The following is a 12259-nucleotide window of genomic DNA, read 5'->3' as shown; positions in this document are numbered from 1 at the left end:
CAAAGATGGAAATATTAGCAGTCTCCGCAAACCATAGTCGACTGCAGCCAAAGGACAATTTATTATATTTGGTTTGTCAGAGCAAACCTGACCTGAATGTAAACAAGTCATTCCATCACTTCTGCCTGCTATGTCTGACCTTTCCTCTGTTTTTTTTTTTCTTCTCCTACGAGCAGAAACTGATAAGGGATGATGGCTTTTATTTCCCTCTGTTTTTTTTTTTTTATAAATCTGTCGCTATGTGTGTGTGTTTTATAGGAGAAATGTTTCATTTGAGAATATATTGCTTTCTGTACCCAATACCCACTGAAATCCTCCTAAGTGATCCACAGCGTCCCACTCAGCCTCTTTCGAACGGTTCCCCTGGGTGCCTCGTTAACAAAGGCTGCTGCCTGGAGACCAATTTGAACCTGGATTTGTTCTGTTTTGGGCCTTTGTGACGTTCTGGCAAATGAACACAAATTCTATCAAACCTCCACTAAAACAGACCTCAACCTCAGGAGAGGTGCATTGTGTAAATTAATTAACATGAAAAAGCTGTTGCTGCCTCTTTGCATTTTCTTTTATGTCCTTCTTTGCTGGCAGCTTGGAATTGGTTGGTTGTTCTCTCTTGCCAAATGGACGCGTTTGAGTCAACTAGCTGCCAAGTCCAACTTTTAGAAACAATCTTCTTTGTGGCACCTGTTGTCCTTAAGTAAGTTGCTCTTTGCATGATTTTGAAAGGACTCCGTCAAACGGCTGTGGTTTGCAAGTGAGCAAGACCAAGGGCCCACTTTTGCAAGTAGGAGCATTTATCTAGTAGATTAATACTTTTTAAAAATTGGTTGGTTCTTGTTAAATCACACACAACCATAAATGTATCAGATCTAAACAACAACCTAGCGAAATCTCTTTGCCTGTAGTTTTTCATTTGCATATAGACAGTCCTCAACACTCTAATTCAACTTCTACCATGATGCAGGTTTTAAAGAAAATGATATCTGCTCGACTCCTGCAGGATTGCAGTGGAGCATGTGGCTTTATTATTTGCAGTTAATGGACGAGAGGTGGGAGCAAGTCTGAACAGGGCACCAGTCTGTCAAGGAGACGTACTGGGCAAACAGCTATTCAACTATCCTAAGAGCAATTAGGAAGCCGGGATGCCTGCAGAAAATCGATGTATGCACAGGGAGAACCTGCACACTGCCTGAACAATTGGCCCAGCCGAGATTCAAAACCAGAATGTTTTTTGTTGTTGTTGTTGCAAGACAACCATGAATTAAAAAAAAAAAACTTGTAATGTTCAAATTACCACTTGACATGGGTCAATTGTCACAAACATTTTTTTTGTTAATTGTGTTCTTTAAAGTTAATTGCATTCCCTTCCAGTAGAGAAAAAGATTATTCATTGACCTTAAGTTAGGCGGCATGCAGTTATCACCAATATGCAACGATTAGTGCAATAAACTAGAATGTTAGCATGTTGGCTAACTGTAAATACTGTGCTTACATATGTTTAATTTCTACTATAATGCTAACTATGAATTATTGAGGAAACCTCTGTTTTAGGTCCAATAGTAACAATAAATCAAATGTTGGAGAAGCATTCTCTACTTAACATTGAGACTAATTTTGAATGATGTGTTTAGGCCTCGTTTCAAATGACCGGACTGTTTTTTTGTTTTTTTTCATACATTTTTGGAAATATGTCGAATCGATTTCTCAGCATCAAAATAATAACAGTAATAATAACAATTAAACACGTCATCACTAGAAGCAAAAGAATTAAGTCCAATTTATCACAAAGTTTAGACTAAGAGTTTCCCTGTTCATATAAAACAATTACACTGTTCTTTAATTGCATCTAAGGGCGTTGAGTGGGGCGGCATGCATCTTCCAGACACATTGTTCCATTCTATGGTGATTGCTTAAAAAGCAACTTTTGAGCAATCACCATTTTTCTCACTCTATCGGATGTCTTCCTTGTGTCTGAATGTCGCAGGAGGAAGATGTGCGTCACCAATTGCCTTGCAACGCGTTTAACCTCACATCATACATAATTTGATCACCAGACAAGCGCATCACTTTTACCGTGACCTGAATAATGCCACAATAACCCAATATGACTTATCAAATTTACATGTTGATTTATATTGAATAAATGCGACTGGTAGTTTTTTTGTTGTTGTTGTTGTTCAGATGATGCTCATGTTTCAAAGATTTGGATTTTATAGGGACGGAACATGTATCTAGCAGTGACCTTTTCTACCTTCTGATTTCAAAAACAACATCCTTTGAGCGAAAGGAGCTTTGCTGGAGTATCGGCTCCGAAAAGAAGCAACACGAGTAAAGAGAGTATCGGAGGACGAGCACGAAATGCTCCAAATCGAGCCAAATGTGCCACTATAGTGAGATGACGCATTGACGAAATACATTACAGAGAACGGTATCGACCTACATCTATTACCTTTTATCCACAAACGTTACGCAATTTGAAAAAAAAAATAAATAAATAAATGATTAACAGAATGTTCAGTTAGGTCAGAGCTTTCAAATCAGTTTTAGTCTGTGTAACGGGGACACCTTTCACACTTTTCGTGAAGTATATACGTACACAACACTGTGTGTATTGCCGCACTGCATGTCTACGCTGTCGGACTAATGCATGCTGTAGAGAAGCAGATAAGAATATTGACGTTAGGCACTCAGGAGCAGCCATAAAGCTTCTGTAGTTTTCATATTTCCAGCCCATCTGTTACAATTATATCACAAATCCCATAGGATTCGTTTTTGTTTTTCAGATAGAGCATTAAAATGTGACAGAATCATATATATCTATATTAAATTGGCTGGGGCAAAATCCTTTTAGTTGTTAGATATTTTTCCCCAACAGTGTTTGTCTTTATAGAGTAATATAGTATCTTAGAAATGTGTAAAAAGACCATAACCTCTTGAATACTTTAATTCGGTTGGAATGGAAAGGAAAGGAATCCAAATGACTTTGTTTTATTTATTGAAAATCAATATCTGGGTTTCATTTTTAATTTAAATTCATGACCAACTTTTTTTTTTTATTATTATTATTATTGCCGCTCTTGTTTACTGGGTTAGTAAGGTGACCTTACCAATCGTGTGGCCTAGTTCTCTGGTTCTGTCCTCATTTTGAAATCTGCAATGCTTTGCGATGACGAGAGGTTTATATATCCCTGCTATTAAAAACTGAATATTTGGGTTAACAGACAGTTCAGGATCTGACGCGCTCTAGAACATCTATCTGAAAACTTGTTTTAAACTCGAAGAAATAAAACACGTTTTGTGAAACATCGAGTCTCTCACTTATGACGCAAGCCTATTTTGTACAATCTATTCATGAGATTGTGCAAATCTCGTGAACGTGAGTGACATGCACAGTCTCTGCTGCTGTAGGAGGGAGGTTGTGTGTGTTTAAAGTTCAATGCTGAGTGAAATTAAGCTGAAAGTTTCTCAAAACGGGTCGCGGCGCAATCAGGGGAAGTAGCTTCAAGAGTTCACCATGCCGAGAAAACTAATGTTATTCCGGGGTGAGTGCTGCGACTACTGCATGTTATTCAAGTACATTTATCATATGCACAGCATATTTAACATCTCCGAGATGAAATTATGTACAGCCCAGTATCAGATGCACATGAAGACTATGCTGGAGTAGCAATGAATTAAAGCCGCGTATATTCAGGCATTATTAAAAACACAAGGCAGATGTGCAATAGTGTGACAGGACTATAACAAAAAACACTTTAAAAAAAAATAGGCCATCTGAGACGAGTTGGGCTCAGATACTAATTGTAGCATATTTATACGTTTCTTGTTTCAACCGTTTTAGTTTCTAACTAATTCATAACATCATTCAGGGATATTTCTGTTTAAGATATATAGGTGTGTAGTCTAAAGTACAAAAAATAACTGTTGCTTATCGAGATCGAATTTTTCATTAACAAAAAAAACAAAAAAAAAACCACTGAAGCTCACCTTGCCCTCTGCATATTCCCATCCAGTTTTTTTTTTTTTTTAACGGGACAAATTGAGATAAATATAGTTCCCTACAGCTAACCTGATTTTAATCAAACAGGGGGAAAATGATGGGCAAACATCGTACCGGTTGCAAATCATAACTGTCCTCGGCTCTCCACCCCCATGCCCCAGTCATTACATTTGGACTATAAATAAATGCAGAGGTTGCCACACAAGCAAATGGAGCTGCCAACCTGAGAATTGGTGGCAGGAAGCTGAGAGGAGGCAGATGAGCAGAAGGAATGACAATGAGGCCGAAATTAATCTTTGCAAAAGTTGGAAGGGCATGAAGTTAAAGCCGGGCAGTGGCTAATAAAGACAGGCAGCCATTTCAAAGCCCTTCTTTTTTTAAATATTAATTTGTTTTGTAGCATGTCATTTAAAAATACGCAGCAAATAAACAGAGAAAAAAACTTTTCCACAATGAAAATATGTTGCGGTTGCAGCAGAAAGAAGAAGAAGAAGAAGAAGAAAAAAAACTCAATAAGAAATGTAGAGAAACAGAGCAGGCTCTGGAGCTGAGATATTTAGTCATCTGCTTTCTTTCCTTGAATAAAACGCTCTCACAGAAGCTTTCTGTGTGCACGCGCCCTTTGAGATTTACTCATTTGAACTTTCCGAAGCTACCTGCAGCAACAAGCTCCGGATCCAGATACGAGGCCGAGGCATGGCCAGCTGCGAAACAACATTTTCAGGTCTCGCTGCATCGCATCACCAGCAGTGACTCCGCTCCTCGTGAAAGATTCCGGGGGAAGGAGGAAGAGGAGGAGGAGGAGCATTTTATTCCACATTTCCATCTGATTATTTGAATACACAGATGCGTGGCAGGCCTTTTTTGTGTGTGGATTTATTTTTGCTTCATTTTGACGTCGCCCTGCATTGCACGCGTTGACGTAAAAGGGGTTTCTCTTTGCCTCTGACCACATACGCTAGATGCAAGTTGTACGTGACCTCGTCAGGCCGGGGAACGGCTTTCGCCATCACCGGATTCTCGCAGCCGGAGGTGGCAGAGGGGAATCATCAGCGTCTCGTTATCGCCTCATCCTAAATCCTCACTTGCACTTCGCACACGTAGACATGCGTGGAATCTGAGCAGGACAGTTGCAGTTTCTAATGAGTATTCCCTCCACAATAATATCCATTAACCGAGTGCCAGCAGAGACTTCGTTTCCACGAAGACTAATTTTCTCTAATGCCGACATATTTTGAATAATGCAAGCGCTGTGAAGGCTGCAATTACATACGTTTACGAGGAGCGTAAATTAAGCTCCACGAGAGTGCTCTGATGATAAATCTAATAATAAAGAAACGGGGAGTTTCCTCCTAAGTTGAATCAATCACTGTGACTCAGAATGTTTTGTCAGCTTCACGGGAGCAAATTTGATCCCGTCTCTAAATGACGTTTGTGAAATGTTGCCACAGCATCACGGGGGGTGATCCGTTTTTATCCAGCCATTTTTTAATTTTTATTTTTTTCAAATATTCAAGGATAAAACAAATGGGGCTGTAACTAAGAAGACAAACGTACGATCACAACACAATAGTAAAAATTTAATGAATTTCAAAATGTACTCGTTTGTTTCGTTTGTTATAGTTTGGCCCAGTCTTAAGCTACATTAACACCTCATGTCAGCTCCGACCAGCTTCTGCTGAAGAACAGCATCCAAAGACATCATTCTGCCACCACCGTGTTCTAACAAGGGGTCGATGTAGTTTGACGAACGTCCGGTTCGCATGCATGTCGGTCAAAAATGTACATTTTGTTCCCATCTTGTGACTTTGCAGATGTTTATTCGCAGAAAATGTCAAAAACCATGAGGGCTTTTCCTTTTACTTTACAATCGTGCCCTGCTGTGTTGGTCTCACCCAGTCCAAGCCCATAAAAATAAAACACTGAAATTTGTGGGCCAAACTGACAAAATATAAAATAGTTCAAGTAAGTAGTTTTGCACACAGCTTGATGTATCGTTATTTGTGATGTTGTTGCCTCTTGCAAACTTTTGCAATAATCAGTAACACCAAACAAGGCTGAGGCAGTAGGAGCCACTGCCATGCACAACTTTTTTTTAATATCTGTCTGAACGTTTTGCAAGCTTTTAAAAACACACACACACACAAAGTTATTGGACTTTTGATTTAATGAGCAAGAGAAAATATTCTTCAGAAACATCTGCATCATAAACCACTTAATCTATAACAAACTACTTAAGTGAAATTGCTTGTGGGAAAAAAAAATCTTTTCTGAATTTAACCACCTGCCCACAGAAAGCTGTTGAAAACCTTCATGTTAATCAGTGAAACGAACCAATTAATGAGCCAGACTCGCTCTGCTCTCTAGCTTGTTACCGTTTCCTTTGATTTTCTAGTGGGCTCTTTCTTTCTTTTTTTTCTTTTTTATTTTATTTTAAGTCTTTGGCTGTGGGCATATTGGCTCTGGAGTAATTTTCACTAACATGCTCTCTGATTGTGCACGTCTGTTTCAGACAGCTCACAGATCATGAAATCTTAGGTGGGAATCAAGCTGACAAACCCATGAGTCCATTTGATTTATGCATTCAAACTTGTTAATAACTCACTAGAAATGACTTTATGTCCAGCATCTATTTGAGGCACAGCACATATAGTCATGTTGTCGCACCAGAATTTCTTGAACAATTTCAGATACTAAAGAAATAATGAAAATAAACCAGCTTAAGCTATACAGTGAAACACTGACGAACATTCAAGAGCTGCATTACGCACAAAATCTGCTGTCTTTTTCCAGCTAAAGTCATCTTTCCTTTTTATTTTTTTTTTATTTTTCTTTAGCAGCCATTCTTTCGTGCTATTCGGTGTTCATCTCTGTACAAGCTGCCAACTTCATCTTACTGTAATACTTGGGCATATCTGTAACGGCGCCAACAGAACAGCTCCACTGCGTTACAAATCTGAGCCATGATTCACTTTCTTTTCATCATGTCCCCCCAAAAACACACTTTCACGTCCAAAATGACTGCGGTTAAGGAGTGAAAACATAAATCGGTCAGAGTTGGAGCTCTGATAAGTGACGGACGGGTCAAACGATGAAGTAAAAAAAAAAAAAAAAATATCAGATTCACTGTATTCATTAAATACATAAAAACTAAGAACTCCAGCCATTTTCAGTCTGTTGAAACATCCACCAACTGTATTCTCTCTCACAGACTTTCAGTTGAATAGATTCGGTAAAGCCGAGGGACGTCTTTGTACATAAACATAATTTTGTAAAATCTGTCTGAGACCTCACAGTGTTTCTTGTGTTCTGGTCCTCAGGGCAGCAAAACCAGAATCTGACTTCGAAGAAAAACAATTTCAACCATTAAAAGCTCAATCAGTGCAGCTTCGCCACTTAATGCACATCTTTGTGCATCCTCTTAGCCCGGCAGCCCGTGGAGAAACAAATCTTTGTCAACAGATTTTTTTTTTTTTCTCACGTTCATCTGGTTCTATGTGAAGCAGCAAAAACAATTTAGGACACGTGATGCGCAGAGCAACAGGCAACCAGGAAAGAGACCTCGCTCCTGTAAGTCCTCCCATCTCATTCCCAAATACCAGAGAATCACAAGATGCTTGGCTTGGTTGGTGATGTGTGAAGAGATGAGGCCAGATAACCCATGGACATCCTAATTTAATCATGGATCAAATTGGTAATTCAATTTGTGGATTCAGGGGAGAGAGAAGAGGAGACGGGAATAAAATGATAAAATAAAAAAAAGTTAAGATGCAGAAGTTCCTCATAAGAATTGACCGGTCACATCGCTCACCAGTGATTACTGACTAAATATCATTCCCATCATCATTTATTTACCTGATCCCAGTAGCTGATCCCCCCCAAGACGGAAGGTTAATAGAAAACCTTCTGTCTTGTCTATACGTCCTCAGCATGTAAGGAGATGCTGAGGTCTCTGTCTGTCTCCATCTTCCCGCCACTATCCGTCAATTCTCCACACTGATCTGAGCAGTGAGAAAGGGGGCAACTGTAGCTCAGCGTGGAAGGAACCGGAACAGGTCAAGACGGCGTGAAAAGTCAAAGTGGGAATAGAATAGAATAGAATGGAATAGAATAGAAAGGTGCCTACCTGAGGTAACGCAGCGGTTCTATGGTTTCAGGCTCTGCCTCAGCTGAGCTGTGGTTCATCTTGTCCATCTGTCTTCACCCACCACGAGTCGGTAAACAGGAGAAAGGATAAGCTGTGCTCCCCCAAAGAAAACACTTCCGTTCCTTCTCCCTGACTCTGGTTGAATGGACGGGCTGTGTGTCTGCGTGTGTGTGTGCGTGTATGAGCGCGAGTGTCTTTTTCCTGGGAATAGACTGTGAAATCTAAATGGACTCTCTCTCTCTCCACAGCTCTTGATTGGTTCAGATGCTGGAAGGTAATTACTGGCTGCTTCAAAACACACACGTACACCCTTGTTCACACCGACACACACACGCGCTCTGCTTCTTGTCTCAATAACCTTTCCTCTCTTCTCTGTTTGTTTTTTCAGCTGCAGGGTCCCCTCCGCTCATTCTCTGAGAGAAAAAAAAAAAAAAAGGTCTGCGCTTTCTGTTGCTCTCACACGGAAATCCAGCCAATTAAGAAGCAGGAGCCCCGGTGCTCTGACGGCTGATTGGCTCCCGGTCGTGGCTGTTTAGTCATCAGCATCTCCACTGGTCATCGCATCACTTAAAATTTGACCAGACAGGTGCATACATTAAACACATTCTCCTCAGGATTGCTCCTTTGAAGCAAAAAAAAAAAAGATCATTTGATGCAAAATGTAGAAAAATTGAAGAGGCCCTGAATGATAAATGTTAAAGGAAGAGGGTTATCTTCACTTACATTAATTTGTTTTTTTCTCTTGACATGACATAAGGGCATTTGTTTCTTATAACTAAAGAAACAAATGCCCTAAAGATGGTATGAGCAATACTGCACTATATGCTGCACTAATATACGACAAATCAGCAAATGGGATTCAAAGTTCACACACCTATCCATCTCCAGCGGTCATTGGGTGAGAGGAGGAGTACAGCCTGGTCAGGTCACCAGTCCATCACACAAAGACGCACAACCCTGCACATGGGTAGACTTAAGGGCAATTGACCCCAGCACCTTCTTGACCCAAAGCAACAGTGCTGCCCAGTTTTCGTTCCTTCATGTTAGCTTTTAAAATAAAATAGGACAGGAAATAAAATAACAAATTAGGCCTATAGGTCAAAGTGGGAATGTTCCAGATCCAGATTGACAAAATGCTAATGGACTAGCAACAGGACACTGGGATCACATTATTTTAATTCACAGGTCATATATTAAAAAAAAATGAAATAAAAGACAGCCTCAAGGAAGCTGTGTGTTCTGTGCCTGTGAGTTCCTAAAATCTCATTTCCAAATATGTCATATATGAGTGACTATAATGACAATCTATTTCCATTATCGGTGTAGTTTTGCTCATTCCACATTACAGTGGCTCTCATTGAATTTCTTCATGGCATCCCTTCAGAAAAACAAGATTTTCTTACAGGAGGACTCTGCTGCCATCTATTGTCCACAACAAGCAAATGCAAATCCGATCATCTTAACTCGGAACATTTTAAAAAGAAACTTGGTTTTTGTAGGCCTCTTGTGTAATTACCTCTGAGGAAGACTGCTCTGCAAAAACACAAAATCTTACAAAGTAATTCTGGTCTTGTTTCTATACCAGAATATACGTTTTAAATTGCCCTTAATTTTAAAAGCAATTAAGGGCTTTTTAAGGAAGTATTTGCTTTAAACAAGCTCCTATTTCTTGCTAAAAAGTTTCTTGTAAGTTACTTCTGTCTTATTTTAAGTGTGCTAAGACATTTTCACTACAAACTAGACAAAAAAAATAGTAGGCAACATCTGAAGTTTATGCGATGTGGAGTAAGTTGAATCTTGATGAATTGTTTATAAAAAAGAAATTGAATGTAATGGGGAAAAGTGGCTCTTATTTAGGAAAGGACAAGGATGGAGTGTGTGTGTGTGCGTGTGCGTTTAGGTATATGGCTTAACTTACCCCTTATACATTACCAACTTATACACTGGCTCAAGTTAAAAACACTTTCCTTCAGCCTTTATCAACACTTTGTATCTTTTCCCTCCAGCAAAGCAAGAGTTCAAATTTCATGTAACCCTGGCTGCCAGTAAAACAAACAAGTCAAGAAACAGGGGTTAAAATTAGTTTTATTATTTGACAGAGCAGGAAAAAAAAAAAATCCAAAACAACCAACAAAAAAAAAAACAAAAAAAAACTTATACATTGTTGTCCATTTGCGCTTCACTGCAGCTGACCCCAAACACACAAACAACGGAATGGTGATAATGTTGCCAAACAGCAGCAGCAGCAGGCAGTCGTCAGGACAGCGCAGGGTCGCACCAGTAGGGCAACGAAAGAGGCATGGGCTCATTCCAGGTTGCTAGTTTTTTTTGTTTTGTTTCGCTCATCAGGAATGTACACACAACCTGGAATATTTCCCCTTTGTACGCCAATGTAGAAAACATGAACTTCACAAGCAATCTACCTTAATTTCTGTGTGTTTGCATTACCACCAGGCATCTGCAGATGTTGACTTTTTTCTTTTTTTTTTAATGCAAGCCCAAAAATCAAGGGATACATATCCACTTGAGGCGCTGACATAGAAAGCAATTGTGCAACCGTTAGATTACATAATAAAAAAACAAAAAACAACCTGTTATCTGACATGAGGACATTAGGCTTCAAGACGTGGAGCTTATAAGGACATAATCTTTGAGTGCAACAAAGAGTTAGAAAATGCGAGACTGAAAGCGACAATCGGGTCAGGCAGTAACTTTTAATTCAATCCGACTAAATCGAATCTAATTGACTCTTTAGGGAGATGCAGATCAGAACAGAGCTTTTGTTTTTGTTTGTTTTTTAATTACTGAGAAATTGTTGGGGGTTTTTCTTCCCCTCAGTCATTAAATGCATGAAAATTCTGATTGCTCTCCATTTTCATTAAATCGACAGCATGTGGGGTTTTCTAAAAGTCACAGGTTAAGGACATGCCTTGATGCATAGATGGGAGGGGGGATACTCTTAGAACATCTGAGAATTTATTTAGACTCAAAACTACTGCCTCCATCACAGACCCGCAACACACATTTCTCTCAAGCGTAATAGTCCTTTTGAATTAGAAAAAATAAAAAAAAAATTAAAATCAGCATGTGAGACTGGAAAAAACATCAGAAATGTGCGTCAACCCGTTACAGCCCGATCGTGCATCTCTGCCTCTCTCCTTTTTTAATTACTGTAAATTTTCCAATAAGACAAAGAGAACACCATCTGATAAGCGGCACATAAACGGGGCCGCCCTGCTGGCTGATAAAAGAAAAGCAGCCCATTTTCTCTTGTGACCGAAACATCCTGTTTTTTTTTTTGTTTTTTTGTTTTTTACCATGACACTTTACGTCTGCCTGTGCTGCTGCAATCTGATTAAAACACACTGTAGCGCATGTAAAATGCAAGAATCGGCTTTACAGAAATCATACACACCTTAAAGACTAAGAAGTTCGTCATCTGTTGCAGAAGGGCTTAGTTTTTGTTTTTGCATGACTACATTCTGAAAGCTGTCCAGCTTCGCTCAAACCGGTCAAAGGTTGTGCGAGAGCCACTCGACACAGAGGGAAAAAACAAAACAAAACACATTTTAAACCAATATCCTTTCAAAACGTAGGGCATATGCAAGTCTTTACTAACCCTATAAATAAATTCAGACAGTTTTGTCTGTAGAAGGAACAAAACAAACAAAAAAAAAAAAAGTAATGCACCACAACCTATGACTAAAAAGCAAAATTAAAATGTCAAAACCTTGACATTCCTTACACCCACTCCGTTTAGCATGAATTCATGTTCATATCCAGAGAGGGTTCAAATAAACTAGAAACCTTCTAGCAGAAGGGATTCCATTTGGGCTCCACTAGTTCTTTGGAAGGTTTATTTTACAATATTCAATAAGAATAGTCCTCCAAATATGCTCCGCGTTTTCTTTTTTTTAAGCTTTTTTTTTTTTCTTTAACATGAGTCAATGAAACCCTTAATCTTTATTCTTCATCATCTTAGCAAAAAAAAAAAAAAGTATTTAAAACTAGGCCACAATAATGGAAACCAGCAGATGTAAAACCACCTCAACAGTAACATTAGCCTTTTTTTTTTTTTTTAATATTCAGACCTCAACAAGAGGCCACTTCCAAAG

General features: G+C 39.1%; 1 protein-coding gene across 1 annotated transcript in view; it reads right to left on the bottom strand.

The window, feature by feature from the left end:
* The window catches only part of yjefn3 (YjeF N-terminal domain containing 3), a 70318-nt gene extending 61786 nt beyond the window's left edge, over nt 1-8532 (bottom strand). Inside the window, exon 1 of the mRNA XM_007570055.2 lies at nt 8124-8532. Coding sequence (XP_007570117.1) covers nt 8124-8191 — 68 coding nt within the window. The 5' untranslated portion in view covers nt 8192-8532. The remainder of the gene's footprint in view (nt 1-8123) is intronic.
* Nucleotides 8533-12259: the final 3727 nt, after the last annotated feature.

The sequence above is a fragment of the Poecilia formosa genome, unplaced genomic scaffold, assembly GCF_000485575.1.
Source record: "Poecilia formosa unplaced genomic scaffold, Poecilia_formosa-5.1.2 Scaffold254, whole genome shotgun sequence".
NCBI lineage: Eukaryota > Metazoa > Chordata > Actinopteri > Cyprinodontiformes > Poeciliidae > Poecilia > Poecilia formosa.
The sequence above is the reverse complement of the archived record's forward strand: the minus strand, read 5'-3'. Positions and strand labels throughout refer to the sequence as shown.